The 26,716-nt window shown below is 32.1% G+C and overlaps 1 protein-coding gene across 1 annotated transcript in view; it reads left to right on the top strand.

The window, feature by feature from the left end:
- The window catches only part of LOC119616519 (Down syndrome cell adhesion molecule-like protein Dscam2), a gene marked incomplete at its 3' end in the record, with an annotated part of 86,150 nt that overhangs the window by 13,156 nt on the left and 46,278 nt on the right, over positions 1–26,716 (top strand). The window contains 6 exon segments of the mRNA XM_037972916.1: positions 4,122–4,389; positions 17,015–17,187; positions 25,165–25,312; positions 25,471–25,632; positions 25,881–26,030; positions 26,212–26,329. Of these exon segments, the coding sequence (XP_037828844.1) occupies positions 4,194–4,389; positions 17,015–17,187; positions 25,165–25,312; positions 25,471–25,632; positions 25,881–26,030; positions 26,212–26,329 (947 nt within the window).

The raw sequence follows: 26,716 nt of genomic DNA, 5'->3' as shown, positions 1-26,716 counted from the left end.
CATGTAAACGCAATTTTGAAGATACTTCAATGACATTTGGTACATGATCTTCTATTGTCCCAGGGACGAAGCCTATTGAAAATGGTTAAGATCGGTCCATTATTTCACCTAGCCCCCATACAACTGAACCCCCGAAAAGGGCTTGTAAACCTTGTAATCAAACTACAGGTCGCAATTTTGGAGATAATTCAACGAAATTAGCACATGATATTCTACGGTACCGGAGACGAATCCTATTGAAAATGATATTCTATTGTTCCAGCCTATTGAAAATGGTTAAGATCGGTTCATTATTTCACCTAGCCCCCATACAACTGAACCCGCCGAATAGGCCTTTTAAGTTCATAACTATGTTTAATATACTCGTATCTCGACAAAAAGCTGTAAAACCAAGTTCTATACTAGGCTTCATTTGACCCTAGCCCCTATAAAAAGGCCCTTCAAAATTGGACATAAATGTCCACAATTTTATAAAACAATAAATGGCTTAAGTATGTCTGAGGCAAGGTACAATTCAACTTAAATGCTTTATTATGAAAACTAATTCACATTTTATTTTTGTAACAGGTGTAGGGTATTATATGGTCGGCCTCGCCCGACTATAATTTCTTACTTGTTTTAAATAAGGAATACTCGTATTTTAAATAAGTAAAACCCTTTCCTGAAGGTAACCTTATATATGGACTATTGTCATTTATAGATCAATCTTCATTAAATTCGGAATGAAGAATTATGTTCCTACAAAACTTTTATGTCGATTTTCATCTCTGTAATCGTAACAATCTTATAAAATTGTATAGAGCGATTTTTGTTCATATAAAACTTGTTTATGTCAAAATTCATCACTGTACTGTATTTTAAATCCAATAATTAGAGTTTAAGTAATTTTCTGAAGGGGACCTTATTTTTCTGAGAGGTAGGTTAATTATTGACCAATCCCCATTATATTTTGTAGACCGATTTTGGTTCATGTACAACTTGTTTACATCGAATATAATCGCTGTACTCCCATTTTTAGGTCAGTAATTAGCATTGCAGTAATTTTTTGAAGAGGGACTTATATGGAGAGTATGTGAGCTACGAACCATTTCACATGAAATTTGATAGGAAGATTAACGTTCCTATAAAAGTTGATTATGTCGAATTTCATAACTGTACTCGTATTTTTAAGCCAGTAATGAGCGTATAGTCATTTCCTAAAGGGGCCTTCCTTGGGGTATTAGAACTTGGATGTTGAAATTTGTCACCAGGTTTTTTTCCAATTTTGAATTTTTTGCAGTTTTTTTGACCGGGCGTTGACGCCCTTAATAAAATGCAAAAATTGAGACAACAGTGGTTAGCTGATCTAACTATACAGAGTATGGTATATTTCTCGTTAATGTGTCCTGAATAGGAGATTGTATAGTAAGTGTGGTTAATGCCGTTAATTCTGAAACAATTCTTTAGGGTAAAGTGTGTTTCAGAGACTAGTAGTACATCAATATCTTGAAGCAGCAGGAATTGTTGTACTTCATGCTTATGTTGGCTAAAGCCGTTAGCATTCCAAAAACAAATTCTTAGAGAATTATTTTTTTATTTAGCAGGATCTTCATGATCATGCTTTGATTCTGCATCAATTGTTGAAACATATTTTGCATGTTTACCTTATATTAGGCTGAGGTCAAATATAGTGCCATTTTCGCAAAATTTTGCCTATGTTGAGTAAATTACGGTGCGATTTTGCTTATATTTCATACCAAACAACTTGCCACAAACGGAATTGATTGTATCTACGACCAAAAACGGAATTACATGCCATTTTTACGTAGCCTTTCTTGAATGAAAACTCAAGTTGAGACTTTTTGAATATAGTCTATCAAAGTTCTGTGAAGGGTATCATATTGTCGATATTGTTCAACAATATTTTCTTACTTGTTTTAAGTTATTGATAATATTGAACGCGAAAATGACAATAAAACATTATCGTACTTTTAAGACATATTTGCTTTTGTCTCGTACTCGTCTTAAAAAAACTTTAACAGTTGAAATATGATTTATTTTCAAACTTTTTTCCCGGTAAAAGTTATTTTCTTTTATATTCAACGTATGGATTGTATTAAAACTTTTAAAAATCAAAAAAGGCAACAGAAAGTATAAAAGTTTGGTAGCTAAATTATGATCGATGAACAAAGAATTTATGAATGGATGTACATACATACTATGTATGTACTCAGTACGCCATAAAAAAAATTGTCAATCTTTTGAAAGAAGTTAATGGAAAATGTATAAAATCTCGATGTGAGTAACATTGTAAGGGATAAAAGTTAGTTATTCTTAACCGCTAAATATTTTCAATGCACGTATTTTGGTTACATAAAAATTTAACAAATATTATTATGTATATAATAGGGTTGCAATGAGAATTTAGAAAAAATCCGTAGCAAATTTTTCATATTAGGTTTATCTTATTTTTTTAAAATTACGATTCGGTCATAAAACTGTGCAAAAAGGTGTTAATTAAACTTAACTAAAAGTTAATTTTTTATTAAAATGTAAAAATAAGCCGTTTTTGTATAATTTTATTAGTCTTTCACTCAAAAACTGAATTCTGACAAAAACTACTACATTGTTAAATTTATTTATTACTAGCTACAATATAAATAAAAACCCCCACTTAACGATTTTGAAGATTCTAGCTATAATAGTTTTTTATATATATATATAATGAGATGTCATTCAAATTATTGCAAGTTCGCTAATTTTTCTAAACGTTAATTAAGATTTAAATGTAACCCATGAAAAATTTGAATAATCTAATAGTTTCCCAGATATACGAAATGTTGGATTTAATTCATATGGGAGTTGCCAAACCCCCATTGAAAGTCCGCTCATTTTTCTCTAAATATTCACATGAATTTCAAAGTTCTTCATGTAAAATTTGAAGATTCTAGCTCTAATAGTTTCTCAGATATACAAATTTTTCTATTTAATTCATATGAGGGTGCCAAGCTCCCCTTGATTAAAGTCCGTCATTTATTCTCCAAAATTTTTAGATGAATATAAAAGTTCTTCGTTCTATTAATTTCCCTGACAAAAGAATTTTTGTATTTATTTCATATGGGAGATGCCACGCCCTCTGCTGCTAGTGCATGCTAGTTTTATCCTAAATAATTGTATTGACACTAAAGTGGCTCCTACAAAATTTGAGGACTCTAGCTGTTCTATTTTCTCAGACATACTGATTTAATATTTTCTTAATATGTAAGGCGACATGCCCACTATAGCCATTCCGCCCATTTTGTCAACACATATTCGTATGGATGTCAAAGTTGTTCGTAAAAAGTTTTAGGACTCTAGCTGTTACAGTTTCTGAGTTATGCGACTTTTAAGACTAACTTTGTATGTAGGCGTGGCACTTCGCCTACTTGAAATTCTAATAGAAAAGGTATAGTTTCTTCCAGACATAGAGGAAGATACTGTGAATATTTCAGGAAAATCGTTACAGCCGTTTAGCAGTCTATATATATAGATTCACCTATATATGGGAGATGGCACCTCCCATGCCAACTCCCCCATTGAAAGTCCACCCGTTATACTCTAAATGTTCAGATGAATGTCAAAGTTCTTTAAGTAAAGTTTGAAGATTCTAGCTCTAATAGTTTCTTAGATATACGAATTTTTCTATTCAATTCATATGGGAGCTTCAAGCCCCCCAGACGAAAGTCCGCTTTTTTTCCTCTAAAATGTTCAGATGAATATTTAAGTTCTTCGTGCGAAATTTGAAGAATTTAGTTCCATTAGTTTCCCAGATAAACGAATTTTTGTATTTAATTAATATGGGAAGTGCCACGCTCCCTAATGCTAGTCCGCCTACTTTTTGTCCTAAATAATCATATTTGAGGACTCTAGCTGTTATATTATCTCAAATATCAGGGTTTTATATTTTCTTAATATGGGCGTGGCTCCTCGCCCACTTGAAATTTCATAATAAGTAGTTTTTCCATCTAAAATTACTTGTAATTATAATTGAAAAATTTACAATTACTTCTAATTGTGAAATTTGTCCCTTATAATTACAAGTAATTTGCAGTAATACCTAAATTATAATTACATTAATATAATATTTTTTATTTATTTTTCAGATTAGATTATCTTGCAAAATATGCGTATCTGACTATTTAAGAAGATTAGTGGAAGTTGGATTAGTTCAAAGCATGTGGACTATAATAAAGAAAAATGAGCCACATCGACAGTACAATAAAAATCAAAATACAAGACATAATCCAAAGCAGCATCTCAGAGAGTACGTAGCAGTTAAGCATTATTTATCAATCTTTAAATATCAGATGCATACAATGCATATCTACCTATTACTATGGATGGGAATTATGCTAATTGTGGGTCTAACAGGTGAGTTTGTATATATTTTTGCAAATATTAAAATGTTTATGGCCCTAAGGTCTTCTTATGGGAAAGCATTTATATAAACCAATTCCGCAATCATCTTTTCATAATATTTTGAATTTAATTTACTATCTAAAGTGCATACATATGTATATATGCTGCATAAACATAAAAATATATTAAGCATATCAATGCATTTTATTTATAAAGTAATAAAGTATTTTGTAATGTTATCGTCATCTTATCCACAATCTAAATAAATTTGAATTGATGTTTCAAGTATTCCACTCGTACTGTAACTGTAACATCAAATGCAGCAGTTCTGTTTTTATACAAACATTAATTTCCTCTTTTATAAAAGTTGCATACATTTTTTTCATTTTTATACAAGAACGATAAGATTTTGATGATTTAATTGCTTATGCATTAAACAATTTAACATGATTTCATTTCATTTCTTTTTGTGTTGCAACTGATAATCATCATTTGCGCCACATATGTACGTAAAACATTTTATTATCTTCATCACAATTTTCTAACTCCCTCTTGCAACGTAGAATGTATGCTCGTTGCTGGGTTGTTTGTTTTAATTTCTTCGAACATAATGAAAAATAATAAAAAAGGTTGCGCCTTATCACGATGATCTGTAAGCAGAATTAATGATGATGCAAATCTTAAATGGAAAATTTTTAAAAGATTTACAATTATGTGATGAAACCATACAAATCTAAAGGAAGTTTACTCACCGGTGTTGCCAGAAATTTCATATGCATTTTGCATGATATTTTGGTCTATTACTAACTCATAACAAAGCTAATCAGAAATATACCGCACTTTAACTAGATGGTAAACAGTTTTTGTTATGTAAGAATAATGTTTTTGTACTTTTTATAAAAAATTTTACAAATTTACCAATTCCTTGTCAATTTTTCTTGGCAACACTGGTACAAACACATCCCCCTTCATATATTAATTTGAGTGTGTAAGCGGGTTGTTGTTTGTTTGGTTGTATGTTTGAACTACACTCGAGACACAAAAGCCTACTGAGGTAACATTCATGCAACATCAGCACATTTATTCGTACACCTTCCAATTTATGTATGTGTTTACTCGAATGTGTTTTTGTGATTGTAAATAAAAATGAATTTACATATATGTTAGTACATATCTTCATGAAAACATTACTTTTACAATATTACTTACAATTCAGAAACGTTTTGTAAGCAAGTGTAATCTACTCAGTCTTGATGGGCTGTGCAATTTTATCATCAACGTCAACGACATTGTAACAGAAAATAAACACATACATACTACGGCTCAAATGTAAGTCGGTAGCAAAGAAAAAAATCTAAACTAAATTAAACAAATTTCTTACCCACATACACCCCAAACAAATTGGAATGTCTTCAGATGAATTTGTAATAAACTTCAATAAATAGGAAAATGTTGACATTTCAGAAGAGGATGTGTAATTTTGTACTACACAACCTCATACCTGTACTTTTTTCAAAATAAGTGTTAATTTACACAACAAATATTGAAATTAATCGATTTTGTTCTGTTTAAGTTCAGACAAAATTTTTTAGAGTCCCGACACTTTTACACATCCTACACTTGATATATTGCGATAAAAAATTGCAATAGGCATGATCAACTTTCTGCCCGTTTATGTAAAGCTTCTAATCAAATTTAATATTGCATGATATTTTGGGAAATGGGAAGCTACAAGGTGCAAAGTAGATTGTTAGAGTTATTAATGAGATTATTCCCAAAAGAATAATCTGTGAATGTGTATGTCTTTTATTTGGCAAATATAATTTACAAACTCTGGAAATCTGAAGGTTAGTTTAATGGGAAGCCTTTCAAAAAATTCCTCCCTAATTTGGGCGCACATGTTCTTTACGAATCAACTTTAACAGTAACTGTAACGTGGGTAACCCGAATCCCATAAGGCCTCTTGGAATAATGAAACGGTGGGTAGAACCACAAAGATTCTATGGGGTGACCCTGATGAGAGCAAGACGAGAAATCTTCTCAAAATGAGCAAGTCTGAGGTTAGTATGATGGTACGTATTCTCAGTGGACACACAGGATTACGAGCACATCTATACAAAATTGGACGTGCGAATTCAGACGAATGTAGAGCATGTGGAGAGGACAGTGAAACTCTGGAGCACTTTCTTTGCCATTGTCAGGCATTCGTCGAAGTTAGATCCAAGTATCTTGGAAGTGATGTTATTCCAGAAATAACATTCTTAACCAACACTGATTGGAAGATTCTTAGGAATTACGTCCAGGAAACTGAGTTTCTGAACATGGAAAAATAATACATTCAGTGAACAATTTTTTTTTTTTTTTTTTTTTTTTTTTTTTTTTTTTTTTTTTCTTGAATTGGAGCGCACAACAGGCCCGATAGTGGCCTAGGTGTATTTCTTCGGATTTGATGTAGTATACATCCTCCTATCAACCTACCTACCTACCTACCTACCCGAACAATCTAACATGTGTCTAATAATACAAAGTAGGTATGCCTATTTATATGAGTATTGATTATGTGGGTTAGGTTAGTGACTCATCCTCGCGCAGTCCTAATTATAAAAAAGCAAAGTTGTCAACTAATTTTAGGCGTCATGAAATAACTCCCCAAAACAAAAATGAAATAAGTCCTCAATAGAATACACTCTCCCTGTATCAAGAGTGTTCAGCCTTAGGCCGGCTATTTAGGAAATCTTTACTAACTAAATCCCCAAAAATGGGGTTTTATTTCATTTTAATTTAGGAAGATATTTCATTTCGTTGGGGCTTTTTTTCATTTCTAAATTGGGGAATTATTTCATAATGAAATAAGTCCACAAATTTGAGGTCTTATTTGATTTTTATTTTGGGGAGTTATTTCGTGGGGAGTTATTTCATATGAAACAAATACCTAATTTTAAAATTAAATAAGTTCCCATTTAAAAATAACAAATTATGGAACAAGTCGGTTTAAGTGAAATTTCTAAAAAAGTAGGTCGCTCATACTTTCGAGTGGGGCTTCAAAGTTTAATACATTTCAGTTTAATCGCTTAATTAAAATTTCCTTCATTATGAAATAATCCCCCTATTTAAAAATGTAAAAAACCCTAATGAAATAAAATAACTTACTAAATTAAAATGAAATAACACCCCATTTTGGGGATTTATTTCATATGAAACAAATCCTTAATTTTAAAATGAAATAAGTTCCCATTTAAAAATAACAACTTATGGACCAAGTCGGTTTTAGTGACATTTCTAAAAAAAGTAAAAAGTTTAATACATTTCAGTTCAATCGCTTAATAAAGATTCCCTTAATAGCCGGGCTGGCGCAAGGACTTTCTACTCTATGGTATGTCCAACAACGGCTTCGCTTAATAAATATTTCTTAAATAGAAGGCCTACGGTCGGACGCAAGCGTTTACCACTCTAAAATATGACTAACATCAACTTCGCTTAGTAAAGATTTCATAAATAGCCAGCCTAAGGCCGAACACTTTTTATACAGGGAGAGTGTATTCTTAGCGAAGCCGGTGTCCAATGTACCCCAGATCCTCAAATTTCGTTGTTTTTGCTTTCTGAACAAATTTTTGGGGAGTTATTTCGTGGGGAGTTATTTCATGACGCCTGTTATTTCAATTCGGCTTTTTTCATCTTAAAATTGGGGAGTTATTTTATGACGCCAATTTCTATAGCAGTGGTTATATTTTATCTTTATGGTTATATATGGTTATATTTTATCTTTATTGCTTCACTAGCATAATTTGGATTTATTAAGAAGATTTTTTATTTCTTCAAAAACTAAATATGTAGGTAAAACGCGCTGATTTAGCGTGACTTTTCGGTTTTTATTAATCTGAACTATTTGCGATTTTCGGGTTGTTAAATCTAGTGCGAAAAGTGTTAAATTGGAAACGGTGGAAAATAAGCTTGTACCCAGATATGTTACTCCGCTTTTTTTGAGTAATTGAGAGTACATTTCGATGGCATTAATTTCAGCATGAAAAACAGTGCCGACGTTAAGGCATCTGATGGATAAGAAGTTCAGTGAAGAAAACTCCTTAGTCCGTACCCATATCAGTTTTTAATCCGTCCGCTGTCTTTAATTATGTTTAAGTTGTCATGATCAATACGATCCTATTCAGTGATAAGAGCTGATTTTGCAGACATAAATATGTTTCTGCAATATATGTAAGGTATACCTCTAGCAGAACCTTCAGACTGAGCTGAGAAGTTGAGTTAATATCAAACGAAATGAACCGATGTGATTTATATTCACCACCTTCCACCAGACTATTGAACCAGTACACAATGTAAGGTTCATGTATCTGCCTCATGTATGTAAAGAACTATATCTCTATCTATAAGGTTTCCCTACAACAAAAGAAGGCACAAAGGTCCTTATTAGGGTGATCGACTCGATTTTTCAACCGGTTTTAAAACCGGTTTTTTTCTGCTTTACCAGTGTCGGTTTTTTCTTAATGTTGATTTTTCGAATATCGAATAACCCGGTTTTTTCACTTTTTAAAACCCGGCTTCGAATACTTTTATTTGCTTTGTATTCAAAGATTATTTAAATGAAATTTTTAAGTAAATAATAATACAGTCCGTCTAAATTTTAAAAATATTCGAGTCGAGGAACTAGAGTACATTTTCTAAAGCCCTTTTGGTTAAACTTTTTTGATTTTCCTAATTAATTAAAAAAATTTATTTGTAAAATTGATAACTGTTTGATAAAATTTAGCAATCTTAAGATTATATTCCAATTACAATAATTAATTTACGGCTGAAATTTTATGGAAGAGTTGGAATGCCTATGCAAATTTCCTAAACAGGGCTTTTAAAATAAGCTAGGATTACATAGTACCTTATGTTTAACAGAAGTGTCCCACTTTTTTCCTAATTTTTTTATATTAAAGAAATAATGTAAATCAGACGACTAGATCTAAAGTTATTATCTTTTTTTTAAATGTCAACTATTCGAACTATTCGAAAACCGGTTTTTGGAAAATGTCGAATAATCGATCACCCTAGTCCTTATTCATTCGAATTTCGGCATTACACTACCACAAGAGCTGTGAGCCCCAGATAACGTCAACTTATTTGGTTGTTTTTTAGTACTCCTAAACTGTATCGTCCAATGAAGGTGTTCAAAATTCTGTAATTTTATGTCTTATGGCAAAACAACAAAGTTTCATAAATGGAACTTATGAAACTAATTTTTCACATTATCAGAGTTCTATTTATTCGTATACATATGTATGCGTCTTAATGTCAGTGATCTTCAGCATTTTTCGACCAAGAGTTTTTCTTATCAAGAGTTTCCTCAATAGTATCTACGCTATCATGCAGGACTGTTTCCACTAACCCTCCTTTAAGGTATGTGTGCTCTGCCTTGCAGAAGGGTAGGGATATTACTGATATAGTGATCAACTATTATTATATTTGCGGTATTATGTATCATCTTCCCAGGTTCGGGAAAGTACCCTGATTCCAAGCTTACCCTGAATATTATAAATGCGATTAATAATGATCTTTGCAACAAGGCTGGGAATATTTCCCTGTAGACTGAAAAGAACTTACTGAAACTTACTACTATTACAACCCGCAAAGTATGTGTCCATCAGGATTCATTAGGAATATAAGGGAATAAGGGTAAGGGAAACAACCTTCCGTAAGCATGATGCCTTCGTTATATTATATAAATATCCGCATACATAATTTTTACCCTTCTGGTTTCTCGCTTAACAGATTTAGTGTTAAATCTGTCTCTTTCGCATTGTCGAAAAGTAATCTAATCTTTCCTTAGCAGCATTAGCCTTGAGTTCAATCGCGAGGCATAGAAAATGTAGAATCTGAGAAAGACACAAGTCACTGAGCTGTTCAGATCTCCATTTCACAATTTCTTAAATAACTTTAAAAAAAAGGATTTGAAATATTAAACCTGAGAAATGATTAACATGTATTTATGTTTTTCAACATAATTTAAATTTTATTTTTAGGTATCAAATATTCGTTTAAACATGGCTTTGAATTATGCCAGTCTTGTTTTATAAAAAGCAGTTTAAAGTGATTAAAAGTTAAAAAAATTAACTAGTTCAACTAGGAAAAATTTTCCACCATTCCTAACTACTTTAGTAAATAATTAAAATTTTAATATCTGAGATCAGTTGTGATTATAAATTATGCGTCAAATATTGCCTACTGTAATATGTATTGTTTTAATTTTTTTCTTTATTATTTTTTAACAATCTCTCATAAATATTAACGTTACATATACAATGTACATTGTACATGTGCATCCGAAAACGTCTAGAAAAGTTATATTTTTCACAAATGAAAACTTAAAAAAAAGAAAAATATTTATTTTTAATTTCTTCTTTTCGTTTTCTACTGAAGAAAGAAAAAAAGGAAATATGTGTGTATAGTGAAGTACTTTCAACTCCTACAAAATATTAATATAAAGATTGTACGTGTATGATATTTTCCTTATACAGTCACACACATATTTCATATGTTCATCCTTGGAGACATGCATGCATGAGCAATAAGAATCATTTACATACAAACACGGATACACAAAAACATTTTACAACAATACAAATAAACAACGAACCATTCCATTTACCACATACACATTCACATATATACATTTATAGAAATATTCGTCGGTACGTATGTGAAACCATTCATAACTCATCTTTGTACTCATAATAATGCTGATGACGATGGTGGGTTACACTCGAGTTTGTTCCTCGCAATTTCCTGTTTGCCTCTTTGCCGTAAATGTTGCAGAAAGTTAAGGTTTTTGAAATTTCTGAAGGGCATACTTCAGCATACCATGTTTTAACTACAATCCTTTCACAGACCTCATCCTCTTCACATTTTTCATATGGAGAATATTCCCCCAATTCAAACATACTAATACTTAAGCCACCACATTTCATCATACATTGGAAACATATATATGTACGTATGATGAACTGGGCTGCGATTTTCATACAAAAAAATATATGAACTAAAAAGAGATTATTGTTCAAAATTTGGTTAATAGAAATTATGGACTTTTTCAACTTTTCTCTGAAGATCTCACACTCTGAAAGGACCGTTGTAATCAGACGAATTTTTTAGGAAATATTGCATTTTCAGAAGATAATGTAGACACCTCGCGAACAAGAGTTGAGAGTTTTTTATCTCCCAAATCAATTTAACGTAACAATTTCTTCAATCGCTCTTCTTCAGAATCAATTAAGCGTTCTTGTAACCTTTGCTTCAGAGTTTCCAGAGATGTCACTTATTTCAATCGAAACATTAGCCTCGATAGTATAGTATTTTGATGAATCCTAAGTGATTCCAGCGGTGATGAATTGGATTTCCAGTTGCTTGGCGGTAATTTCACGGAAAATCGATCTATGTCTTTGGCTGGTTGGATGCGATGCAAATCCTTCCTCACATTTGTTTACGGCTTTTATATTCGGGATGGCTATTTTTAGTGGATAATGAGTTTTAATTTTTTGAAAGAAATAACACAATGCGATACTATTTTGATAAACAATTTCTTCGCAAATATGTAAAAAGTATGCAATTAGTGTATTCAAACCCCCGAAACATTTGTCGCTGCTAGGTCAAACTTTTATGCTATCGCTAATTGGAAGTTCATAGTGGATTAATGGGATTTTTAACTTTAAATTATAGAGTATATTAACGAATGAGGTATCATATGAAAGCTTCTTTGAAAGCTCTCATATTCATTGCTTTCGCCAATAAACATTTTGTATGAAAACGTTCCCATGTTGTGAAATTTTTTGATAGAGTTTTATAAACAGCTTTTAAGAATAAAGTTAATTATGAACGAAAAATCTATTGCGAACAAAAAGTTCGCAGGAAAAACAAATATTTTTATGAAAATCGCATCCCTGATGATGAGGAATATTACCAGCATTACACGAGTATATATATTACTGTGTTTATACAATCATTGATATCAATGTTATATGCAACCACCATGTTTCCCATATAATACTTCATATTTTTGTAGGTTTGTTACAATATTTACTATTAATTAGATAGGTCCAAAATTCTACGAAATAAATTAACTTAAAAAATCACATAATTTTTTCTTGTACCGTTCTTCCTGTACATCTAAAATCATAGAAATTTATTCAGATAAGTGCATTAGTTTGCTTTAATATATGATTGGTAAATTTAAAATAATATGGTTACGTCAAACAATACGAACAGTTATCATAATATTGTAAAATATGAATGTTATGTTACTCTCAAATCATAAAGATGATTATGAGAAGCATATACTTGTTTGCAGAACAATACACATTTGTCTATAATTGCGTCATTTGAATGATAAATTTCAGGTAATATTACTGCGACAATTAAATATGTAAATGATTATATTGACCGTAACACATATTAATTTCTCGTAATAATGCTTGAATAAATTTGTTAACCGTGATCAAATCTGCACAACTCTCATTTGTATAAAAATCCAAATGCTTCTAAAAATTACTACCGTTTTGGAGTATTCTAATGCACACGTATGTAGATACATACATATATCTATGTGAATATATACGCCCAATTGCTTAAAGTTGTTGCGTCAATGTCCTCCTTTTAAGCCACATACTTTACACAACAAAATTGCACTGAATACAACACAAAATAGAAGAATATGAAGAGCTTTTTCTTCAACATGAAGCAGCTAACGTTTATTTTTGTAATATCTTTTGAATGCATAATAACACACGTACATTCATACATCCATATACTGAAAAACACATTTATATATAGTAGACGTACATGTTTATCTACATGTACATACATATGTGCATCGGGCGGATGTTAGTAATATGTATTGTGTATGATTTAAATGTGGAATAATTTTCCTTTTTTAAGTTGTTATGAATACAGTGATCGAAAAAGTTTCAAGGGAACAATAGAAAATAGATATGACTGTGATGAAATTGAAGTCTGAACGATCAGAAACCTTTATTGCTCATATTGGTCTTTTTTACACATTTGCAAAATAAGTCGAAGTGTTCTACGTGAATATCTGCAGTGTTGGCCTTATTTGACGGTAGCACTTTTTCAACTATAGGGTGAGCTAATTGGACGACTCACCACCACGCAATTTTTGTACATTGTTCTTCCGGTCCATGTATAAGCACTTAGCCCAAGTACTCGAGCTATCTAATCTCTGACCATTGCTGCCTGTTACTGAACTTCCGAGATGCATAAAGATCACTTCCATTTACTTCGGCGCTATTGCCGACTGAACAGGACTTGTTCTTACTCACACAGAACACACTGTGTAAATCTGGTATGAACAGAGTTAACTCTGAATATACCTGGTAAAGGAAGGGAAATTCAATGATATCACTTGTATAAGATACCTTTCAACCATCACCATTCAACCCAACACACTTCTCATGTAGAACAACATCCGACGCAATCACTCTAGGTATACGGGTAGGTAAGGTCCCCAAACCCATACATTTATACCATACACTTAGTTAGTTAGTTAGCTTGAAAGGAGGATTTATAAACATACAGCAAATCCAAAGAAATAAATCTAGGCCTCTATCGGGCCTGTTGTGCGCTCCTTAACCAGTGGAATCAAACCCACCACCTCCGGTCTACCAGACTAGAACACTAATCACTAACCTTCCGGAGGCCACATATACACTTAACACCAACTCATTTCCAATGGTTAGTCCCACAGTCACTCCTCTGTCTCGACAACAGCACCGAATTATTCCCGCGAATTTGGCTTTAAGCCACAACCACCACGTGCACCATGAAGGGACCTCTCCAATAACCGGGGCAAGACAAAGTCCTAAACTTTACCCTGCGGGTTACAGGTTTCCGTGTTACCAGTAGTTCTCAGGTTCGTCCCCATGTCAAATCATTCCAAGGATTTATTCGATCATCACCAGTTTATAGTGCCGGCAGACTAGAGGCACTGGTAGCACCTTTTCCTCGGGATTGCAATATCACCAAGATGAGAGTCTTTTATCAAGGTAACATGCCGCCGGGAGGACACCTTTTAAGAAATCGTAAATAACTCAGAAGTTTATGAACGGTCGCAAACGGTAAGGGAATCTATTGTTACTAAAGCCAACCCCGTTTATAATGACATCCGAATGAGCAGTAAAATTTGTTTGTTATTCGCAAAATTCGGTTTAAAATGGGTGAAGTTTTTGCAGATGAAAAAATAAAGATCCTTTGTACGGAATTAAAACAATATTCATTTATTTCACCAATTCAATTATGATTTTAACGCATAATTATTGAAGTTCGTTATAAAAAAGAAAAATTGCAAGAAATAGTACGTGAGGGACTGAAAAGTAATTCATTTTATCCGAGGATTCGTTATAATCAACTCTGTTATAAGAGATGTTTTTTGTAAGAATATACACAGCTACTAAAATATTAACAGTATTATAATTAAAATATTCCTTGTCACTGCCTGACACTAGCTTCTGAAAATTTAAGTATTTTGGAATAAACATATTTAGTCGCTACGAACAAAGTCCCCAATAAATTAAATTCTCAAACCGATAATGAACTAAGTCCTCAAATTTTTATATTGACAAAAAAGGCGTCATAAAATAACTCCCCAAAACAAAAATGAAATAACTCCTCAAATTTTGAAAATTATTTCATTATGAAATAATTCCCAAATTTAAAAATGAAACAAATCTTTAATTTTAAAATGAAATAAGTTCCCATTTAAAAATTCTACGTCTAGATATAGACAATAAAAAATAATGGAACAAGTCGGTTTTAGTAACATTTTAAAAAAGAAGTAGGTCGCTCATACTTTCGAGTGGGGCTTCAAAGTTTAATACATTTCAGTTTAATCGCTTAATAAAGATTTCCTTTATAGCCGGTCTGCTGCCGGGCGCAAGGACTTTCTACTTCATGGTATGTCCAACAACGACTTTGGTTAATAAATATTTCCTAAATAGCCGGCCTACTGCCGGACGCAAGGATTTATCACTCTATCATATGTCCAACACCGGCTTTGCTTAGTGAAGATTTCCTAAAGAGCCGCCCTAAGCCCGTACGCTCTTGATACAGGGAGATAGTATTCTTAGCGAAGCCGGTATCCAATATACCGCAGAGGATAAAACCCTTGCGCACGGACGAAGGCCGGCTATCAAACATATGTTTTTTTATTTAAAAGTAATATAATGAATTAACTCCCCAAAAATATTTTTACGCATTTATTTCTTTTTTGAATTTCGAGGAATTATTTCATAATGAAATAACTCCCCATTTTAAATGTGAAATAATGCCCCAAACAGCGAATTAAATCCCCTAATTGCGTTGTTTTTGCTTTCTGAACAAATTTTTTAGGGAGTTATTTCGTGGGGAGTTATTTCATGACGCCCCTGGCACTAGTTTCTGAAAATTTAAGTATTTTGGAATAAACATATTTAGGCGCTACGAACAATGTCCCCAATAAACTTTTTTGTGGTTTTATTTCATTCTCAAGATTTTCCTAAATGAACTTAACCCCTAAAATTATGTTTACAACTTATCACGTTTAGGAAATCAGTTCATTGGGAACTTAGTTCGTAGCGCCAGCTGAAATGACTTCCCATTTCAAATGTGAAATAAGATTTCGTTATTGTGGCTTTCTGAACATATTTTTGGGGAGTTATTTCATGACTCCAAAGCTTTGTATGCTATTTTTATTCGTGCTTTTGTAACCTGTGTATTTTTGGGGCTATTTTTCGTTTTTGACTGGGATAATAGCAAAATTCTCTTTTGGTGCAAGCATGCCGACAAAGCGGTGTTTAAGATTTTTGCTTTGGTATGCCTTTTATAATGTACTTTTCTTGACAATGGAACATGGACTCAATAGAGTCGATCTTTGACCGACTTCATCATTACCTAACCACCTTCGACGTTAAGTCCGGATTAGGAAATTCTATATTTTTTACTGCTGCAACAATCAGTGCTTTTCTGTTGATAATACAATTTAACCCGAATGCATTTAAACATTTAATAGACAGTGTAGGATTCATTTATTTCTTCGTCATCTATTCAAAACATTTTATGAACAGCAGAAAGTTTCAGTGTTGTGCCATCGTTTTTTTTTTCTTTTTGTTTTTATTAAGGTTCTTTTGTTATTATTATTAAAAAATGTATGTTGAGTTTGAGTATGAGTTTAAGTATTAAAACTTGTTGAAGACCTTTATAAAACATGTTTGTTGCATACGAGCATAGATACATACATAAATACATATTTACTTGCAATCCCACATGCACACATGTACTAAATATGAACCAAAAATAATATAATAAAAAAATATATCCTTTCATGACCACAATGTGTTGTTAGTGAATTCGTGGGGTATGGGGTGAAATTGCAATCTTAGGTTTGCATCTACAATCAACACATTTAATGTTAATTTTTGTATTTAAGTTTAAGATTTCTCAAGAATCTCTCCTCCCTAGTCTGATGCTTGTATATGTATTTCTTTTATGTATAACATATTCCATTATATTTCCTGTTCCTTTTTGGAGCAGGAGTATACAGACAATATATCGTTTTATTAACTTTTTTATGATATTTTCATTCCACTTACAGATGCTTCGAATTACTTTGACACCCAGGGACCCAACTTTTCACATGAACCACCAAGTCGCATTGAATTTACAAACACTGCTGGTAATATTGCAGATTGTATAGCACACGGTAATCCTCCACCTAATGTTGAGTGGTTAGACAAGGAAAACAATCCTATTACATCTATCTCAAAGGTAAGACAAATTATTCTACGCACATACGACACGACCATCAACGCCCCCGCTCCGATATCTAGTCGTCATAAACATCACCATCTTCAGCTACTATATCGAAAAGAAAAATAAAAACGAAAAAATCATTAAAGTTAAAAAAGTTGCTTAAACAAACGTTAACACACGTACATATTTGCATACAAAACAAACTTAAACTTACTCATACATTGTATTCGTGTTTTTTACATACGAAAGCAGATCAAGAAGTTACTTTTCTTTATCTATTCTAAACATCTGTAATCAATAGAAAAATTAATTTATGTGTGTTTGTTTATTCACGAAAAATAATTTATAACTAGAGTGAATTTTTTGGCGTTCTTTGAGTTCAAATGCAGGTTTATGATAGATTGAGTGCCCTTGAATAAGCTTTTAATATATTACTTACACGTAGAACTTGTACGTAATGTCCATTTTAAATAATTTGAATTCGTGTCGAATCGGTCCATTGTTTCACGCCATACAAGGGATCTCCCTAATACAGCTTTGGAGCTCATAATTACGTTAAAAATGTGTGTATCTTTATCAAAATAGTTTCCATAATCATACTACCGATATTCGTAATGATGGGTCCTTAATCTACCATAGTCCCTATTCAGAATCTCCTTCCCAAAATTCTTTTAACATCCATAAGATCTTTTGTGCAGCTCTTTGGTTCACCATTGGAGATTAAAATCACGTATAAACCTTAATGTTTTAGACGGTGAGAGATTGAATAATTCATAAGGCGATACAAATGCAGAATACTAGCTCTGAGAGGCCATAGTGGCTGACAGTCACAAAGTACGTGTTCGGAGGTTTCATCCTGCAGTTCACAGAATCTGCATAACCTCGTTATTACCAAGAATATGTAATTACCCATAGGGATGGCTTTTTGGAAATTTGGGCTATAGATTCCCGCTCCAGTGTTACTATTTATCTGTTTGGAACCGCTAACTTCTCATGGCCTCCGTTATGGAAACACAAATGAGACGATACATTTTGTCCAGTGAAGCCCTTATCGTATCCTGATCTACCTTCTTCCACTATACCAAAGCAGCATAAGTTATTATGGTTTTTATTACGGTTTCAAAGGTCTAACTTTAAACTTTATATATCCAATGCTGTCAATAAAGCCACCAGGGCTTATATGATTGTGTCAAAGACTTTTTGATGGAACGTGGGGCTTAAAGATCATTCATGGTTTTAATGCCCTGGTGGCTTTATTCATAGATATAGAAATTTCCAGTTTTGAGTCTTATAGAGAATGATCCCCAGGTATTTAACATTGTCCGAGAATTTAATAACAGAGTCATTCAAAACTGGCTCGACAAGTCTCAGAGATCTACGTCTTGTGAATGGTACAAGGATAGTTTTCGATGGATTGATTGACAGTCCTCTTTTCTTGCACCATTTAAAAGTTAGATCAAGTAGCTCCGATATAAAATATTTTATTGATGTAAATACAAATACATACACATTTTCTGAATAAAGATAAGTAAGTACAATACGAATATGAATGAATTTGGATAAAATCGTTTTCATCACTATCCGAAACGTTTGTCAGATTTTGAAAGAATTTTTGGGTTTGCCATTATATATTTCAGAATATAAATATTTACATATACATATATGTACAGATGAACTTAGGTAGTAAAAACACAAACACTCTAAGTGTATGTATGTATAAATATATAAAAACATTCACATAGTTTAAAATTACAAAGTAGTCGTGTAGATAAATAAGTATGGAAGTGTAAAGGATTCATATCTGTTGAAAAAGTTTAATTTGCAATTATCCAGATCATGTCACATGAAAAGTGCCCAGGTTTTTTTATTGAAATTACAACTTTTATCCTTTTTATTTACTTACACATACATATGTATATATGTATGTTCATACTACATCTGTACATATACATAATATGTATAAACAAATATTTAGGTGTACGAGAAAGTATTAGTTTTCAAGTATTGCATATACTGTTTTATTTGAAAAGTAATCATATTACAGAAGCGTGTTCATGTAACAAGAGTTACTTCTAATTTAAAATCACTTTTACGCTTTAAGTGTTGATAGACATTGAAATTTCAGGAAATATGCAAAGTGTAATGTTATCTTTTCAAATTGACAATACGCAATATTGACTGTCTGTCATAAGATGAAGTGCTGATGTTTTCGATGGGAAACAAAAAACCTTGGCTTAAAATATATTGTCCAATTTCATGTGCCTTTATCGGTCGCATAGAAAGCTTATTTTTCTTTATTGGATATACCCATCCCATTCATTAATATACTTTAAATTTAAAATCATTATTTTCTCTAAAAATTTATCAAAAAACTAAGTTGAAGATTTTTTAATAATTATAATTTTAATACTCAGAAAATAAGTTTAACGTACATTATATGTATTTAAGGGAAATAAGTTTAACTGATCAAAAAAATACAATAAAGTTTTCTTAAAATTTTTAATTTTAATATAAATATGATTTTAATTATATCCCAGCTAAAATTAAACAAAGTACTTCCAAATTAATCAGATAGGTATATCATCAGAAGAGATGAGGAGGCTCTGAATATGACCTTGAGCTGTGTTTAACCGAGATCCCTCAGTGTTAACTCGGCGAAGACGGAAATCTGTCTTTTCACAAGAAAGACAAAAATGTCTAAGTAACACTGTTTCCTGGGCAAGAAGATACCTGTGACAGACAGATTAAAATGGAGACACCATATAGAAGATAGGACCAACAAGGACATCGGTGCTGGTCGATATGTTGGGGAACTATAGAGTTAAGAACATAGATGTAATCCTTCACAGAAAATTGAAATGGAGACACCACATATAAGATAGGATCACCAAGGCAAATCGGTGCTGTGCGGTGTGCTATATTTAGGAGAACTATAGGCATGAAATGGGGTCTTAATCATACTATGACACATTGCCTTCATAAAAGAGTTATTCGACCAATTTAAGGTTATGTTTCAATAATCTGGTGGACTTCTTTGGACAAAAAGTATAATATCAAACTACCACAGGGAGTTTAGCGTACATGCTGCTTGAATTCTCCCAGAGGTAAGGTTTACATCATATGGATACAAGGCTACTCGGGAGTTTGTCGACTACTCTACTACTAGAAAGGGCGAATGTATTAACTTTAGAGGGAAGGGAGCTCGAGGCTCCTAGTTGTTACTACAATATTAAAATGTATGTACTTCCAAAAAATAATGCAAGTCTTGATTAAATAACTAAACAATATTTGGGAGAAAAAGGAGGTTGAAAAATTCCAAAAATTACAAACTAAATTGGACAACAAATTCGATTGGATCATAACTCATACGGTTCATTATTTATGGGTCTCTAAATATGAGCATGTCGGGTATTTTTGTGAAAAATTATAATTTTTAAAGAATGAATAACTTTGGAACCCGTTATTCGATTTTAACAAATGAGGTTTCGTTCCACAGAACTTCACTTACTCGTTATTGACATTTCATAAAAATTACATGACGTCCTGTCAAAGGACCAAAATATATAAAATATCCATTATCATTGAATATCATAAACACTTATATTTTATTTTTCCAAATTTTTATACGATTCTGAGTATACTTTATTTTTGTGCGTTACAAATATCAGCACAAACGCATAATGCTCTCCCCTGATCTTTATTTGTTTATTTAAAAAAGTGTATGGGTTGCGTCAAAATTTAAATTGTAATTCATAAGCTTTTTTCCAATCATTGTTAGTGTGGGATGTTAAATCCGGATTTGGATCCAATTTCGGCGAAAACCTGACAATGTCAAAGAAAGTGCTCCAGTGTTTCACTGTCCTCTCTACATGCTCTACATTTGTTCAATTTTGTATAGGTGTGCCCATAATCCTATGTAACCACTCAGAATACGTACCATCATACTAACCTCAGACTTGCCAATTTTGAGGAGGCTTCTCGTCCTGCTCTCGTTAGGGTCACCCCATAGGATCTTTGTGGTTATACACACGGTTTCATTATTCCAGAAGACCTTATAAGTTTCTCTCACCCATAAAAGTTTAAATCATAATTACGATTTAATTAAATTAAAAGTTTTCAAAGAACAATATTCTGATGAATAAGCACTAAAGTGTTGTCCTGCTGTATATATGTATGTATTTACAAGTTAAATGTAACGACAGTTTTATATTGTGAAATATGTAGAAACTATTTATTTCCAATATTTATTTTTTTTATTTTAGAAATTTAATTTTGACAAAACACATGATCTAGACCAGTGTACACTAAACAGGTATATGCAATCGAACAGCTGATAATTTTTTTGTTTTCTTATTTGCATACCTTCTCTGTCAAAATATGTTTTTGTTTATTTGAAACAAAATAAAATTTTAATAATAAAAAAATTTTAAATGTTTAGTTTGTAAAAAAATAATATTGTTTGCACAAAAAATACATTTCAACCATCTTCCGCATTGCGCCCTTTCTGAGGTCCGCTGTCTTTAGCCAAACTTCATCCGTTTAGAATAGAACTTTAATGGCACAAATCAGGTCATTCCAGATATCAACTATCCCCCGTATTGCGCACGTTGAGAAGGCTGTTGTCTTTAGCCACACTTTGGTAGCCACAACACAACTTTATTGGCACAAATCAGGCCAATTCAGATATCAACAATCTTTAGTATTGCGCCCGTTTTCGCCCACTTTCGTTTGCCAAACTTTTGTAGCTAAAGATACAAATTTCGTGGCACAAATCAGGTTATTCCAAAATCTTGCTTTTGTCAGGTCCTCTGCCAATTCCTCTGTAACATTTACCAATAGCATCCACCTTAATATAAGTATATAAACATGCATATCCCTTAAAATTCCATTTAAAATCACTGCATGTTTTTTGAAATAAAATTAAGAATTTTTTTAAAAGACAAACATCAAAAAATATTTTAATTTATTTTGACATTGAGCTCATACAATTACAAAAACAAAATGTTGTTTTTGTATTGTTGTAGTGATGCATATACCTGTTTAGTGTACCCTGATCTAGACCATATAGTAGGGATATAGGCGAAAGTGAAGGGGTTGTCAAACAAAATTTGTTATTCTCTTCACACAGACGAGTTCTGAGAGAATAAAACACACTTAAGAAAACTAAGCGCACTCACAAAACTTCAAATTTTCTTCGCGAAATTGCGAGGATATTAGCACTTAAGCGATTTTCTTATCACTTAAACTTAATATTTATTATTTTTTGCCACACTTTTAATGTATTTAAAACCCCGAAAATAATTTATATTTTACAAACGAAAAAAAATATTTTTTATTTTTTGACATTTCATTTTAATTAAAACTGAAAAAAGAAAAGTTGTAAATTTTCGTATTGAAAATGAAAAAAGTGTATTACATACTTTTTCCATTGGTGCAGAAAAAAATAACAAAAAGACGTGTTTATAATATGTTTTAAGATGAAATATCTTCTGAAAAAAAATAATTAACTAATATTTTCATTCACTAGTATATGAAATCTGGGTAATAAGATACAAAAAATAACTTATCAAAAATACATTTATTAGTTAGTACCTTTTTAACAAGTATGTTTATTTTTGTGCTTCTACTAATACATTCTCACCAGTTAGGTTTTTGACAGGGGACTTAGGTCTTTGACAATCCCTTTCGCCTATATGCTACTATATGATCTAGACCATGATAAAAATATGAAGGTAGTGTCATTCCTCTCTCTCAAAAAAACTTTTTGAAGTTTGCTGGTATTTTTTGAAATTCGTATTTTGTAAATAAATAGAACATCGTTGCCATATATGAAAAAGGGAAAAATAGTTTCTAAGAAATTTTGTGTTGTGATTGTGGAATTTATGTTAATAATTTTCACAATAATTTAGGTCCAGTGGTAACTGTTGTCGAGCTGTACCGATTAAAAAAGGTATTGTTTTAGTTTGTTATTTAAATTGTATAATGTAGATTATCATTTAAAACGGGTTTGAAGCAATGTATAATTATGTCCTTAGGTTTAGGTTAAGAAGGTTTATGTGCCATAAAAAGGACAACATCCAATCGGAGACCATAAGGTTCATTGTAATTCCCTTCAAAGACACTGAAGATCCAAAGACAGAGAAACAAGAACACTAAAAGGAAACAAGAATGATATAAAATATATAAAAAGGAATGATGAAATGAAACTGGTCCATTCTCATGGCGTTTCAACACAGAAGATTTACCGTTTGTTATGGAAGATTTCATGTTTGTTATGGAACCTATTCCCCAGCCATTTCAACCTAATATTCTCTGTCCTAGGATAGTGGCAAATTATATGCTCGATGACTCTAATTCCTACCCGTTAGCATGCCTATCAGAATCCTTGGAATGCGTTTACCCAGTCCTATAAGTATCTTGGTAGTCTTCACATCAAGTTCTGTCCCTAAGGCCTTTTACATTTTGCAATACAATCTACTATTCCAGGACTGCTTAATGATGTCACCCATTCCCTCGAATATTAACATGTAATAATGGTGTCCATATTAGACAATAAACTGGAAGCAAAGTACTTAAAGATTTCGTGAATGTAAAATTTTTTCACTCGAAGAAAACCGTGTATACTTGGACCGGATGGAGCTCTAATTGCAATTGCTTGATACGGACAGCAACAGACATTCAATTTGATATAGGACTTAACAGGAAGTTTATAGTTTTGATTGAATTTTTTGTACATTTATTTAAATTTTTATTGATTTTTTTTTATTACATTTGTACATTTTGATTTTTAGTTTAAATTGAATTTTATTTTTTATTTTGATTAATCAATAAACAAACAAAAAATGGGATTTTCAAAGTAAATGTGGTAGCTCGATTTATTAAAATACCAGCAAACGTCAGATGGTTAATATGGCGACAAAAGGAAAGAATGACACTACCTTGATATATTTATCATGATCTAGACAACATAAAATATTATATTTTTTACTGAAACGCTTTCACCTTACTTATTACATCATGAACTCACAATGTCATTTATTTCCATGATATTATTATTGAATATGATATACATACACGTTACATTTAAACTGTTAATCATAAATGTGGGAAATACATACCTCGACAACAATTTTGAAAAACAAACCAAGCTGTCAAACTTTCCGTTTCTAGTCCGTTGTTGTTGTAATTCTTAAAATTCCTATTAGTTTTGATAATTCACAAAAAAACAACATCACTTAACCAGACTATACCCTGTATCAGTATTTTAACCAACATTCTCTTCCCGCGAATTTGGGTTTAAACCACAGCCACCACGTGCAACCCGAACGGACTTCTCCAATAACCGGGACTGGACAAAGTCCGAAACTCTGCCTGGTTCCCAGATTATAACGCTCCCTGGTTCACCGTAGGTCATTCTAAGGAAAGGGCGAGGATACATTTGACTCCACCAGTTTATAGTCCCAGCACCTCTGCACTAACACCAAAATGAGGGAAGATCATCAAGGAAACAAGGACACGCTTCTGTAAATTTCATTGGTATTTCGCCAAAATTTTAAGTACTACGGATATGTTATTTATAGTGACAACTAATGGATCACACAAATCCCCTTGCCAGCGAATTGCTGTTATTAGAGAGTAACAGACTACTGAGAAGAAATCAAATTATCGAGAACTTTTATTGAAATGCCAGTGACAGTAACAAAGTTAGTTATAGATTATTTTCAGATATGATTAAGATGTCCTTAGTAAAGTATAACTTCCATTACTTTTTGCTGGGAAATAATAAAATAAATTTTACGCTTATTGTTAGTATAATCGTAATTTGTAGAAAATTATCTTTCCAAAAAGATAAAAAATTTTAAATTGTTTGAATAATATTACAGACTGCATGTAAAAGAAAGAAATTAAGTTTAATAATTTGAGGAATTAAAACAAATAATCCAAAGAACAATTAAGTAATTCCATAACGTTTTTTTTTTTAATTTTTTTCAGGTTCGACATATCCTAGCAAATGGCTCATTGTATTTTCCTCCATTTGAAGCTGATGAATTTCGGCAAGATGTTCATTGGTCAGTATATCGGTGCGTAGCAATGAATGCCGTCGGTTCCATTGTATCGCGTGATGTAGTCGTGAAAGCTGGTACGTATTGAACAAGACAGTCTTTTGTATTTTGAATACATAAATTTTTTGTAATTCTTTTCATATGTCTGAGTACAGAGCAGTAAAAAAATACAATTGCCCATTTTTTTAATTTGAATATGCTTTTTTTACTGTAATTTATATTCCTTCCCTATCAGTGGTTAATCAACGTTATGAACCGGAAGTACAAAATCCTGGTGGGTTTATTGGCAGTAACGTCTTAATCAAATGCAATATACCATCCTTTGTGAAAGAGTACGTAACGGTCACATCATGGTTACAAGAGCCCAACTTTAATATTTATCCATCACTGGAAGGAGGTAAGATTTCACATACTCGACCTATTGTGTCTATCGTCGTTGTGTTTTCGTTTTAAGTTTGTGTGCTTGCGGATGAGGGGATGTCGTTTTGATACAATAAATAAAATTGCAAAATCAAACATCCGTCTTTATGGGGTTCACATGAGTGACCTTAATTTAATAAATTTTCCAATTTCTTCTTTTTCAATTTGCAAAACTACAACAACAATAATCAAATTCAAAAAAAAAAAAAAAAAACAACTAAAAAGATGGTAAAAATCACATGCTACCGACCGGAGAACTACTGGTGTACAACATTACACGCACGGATGCTCTTAAAATTTATCGCTGTCGTACACATCACAAATTGACGCAAGATTCGGTTGTAAGCAGCAATGTGGGCAAAATTCAATTGACCGGTAAGAATGTTCATTTCTTTTTTCTTGGTTATTTTTTGTTATTGTATTATTTTGGCCTAAACTTTAAAGAAAATATGTACTACGAAACATACACTTCTCAAACAGAACTTAATTATTTTTTTATTTTCATATCTTCCTCTTTTGCTACCATTTTTTACGTTCAAAATTAAATTCTTTAAAGAAATGCGAGAATTGGTGCCACCGATAATGAACGAAAAAGTTGTAAGCATCACTGCACGAGTGGGCGATCCCGTGGTGGTACCATGTGTGGCATATGCAAATCCCAAGCCGGTATATCGGTGAGTAAATAGCACTCATACAACTATAACCATATGCATACATATACGCAATGATGTACATACAAGAGAACACACTCATGAATGCATGAATCCATCCATATTTTTACAGAATTTTCAGTCCAATTTTTGCGTTTATGCTTTTTTATTATCCTTCTTTTAATCCTTTCCGTTCGTTGTAATATTTATTAATGAAACGACAAAGTTTGAATGTGTCTGAGTAAATGAAAAATGTGTTGTGCACAAAAAATGAAAGACATGAAATTATTTCTATCTGAGAATATGGAAGTGTAACAGGCAGATAGTAGAAGGCAAAAGCAATTAAAATGTCAGAGTTTGAAAACGGCTAAAAAATATCAGTCGTTGCAATGCGAATTTTTATTCCAGTGA

This window comes from Lucilia sericata, unplaced genomic scaffold, assembly GCF_015586225.1.
Source record: "Lucilia sericata isolate MDLA Ls3-8-SP2 unplaced genomic scaffold, ASM1558622v1 Contig000077F_arrow, whole genome shotgun sequence".
Classification (NCBI taxonomy): Eukaryota; Metazoa; Arthropoda; class Insecta; order Diptera; family Calliphoridae; genus Lucilia; species Lucilia sericata.
The sequence above is the reverse complement of the archived record's forward strand: the minus strand, read 5'-3'. Positions and strand labels throughout refer to the sequence as shown.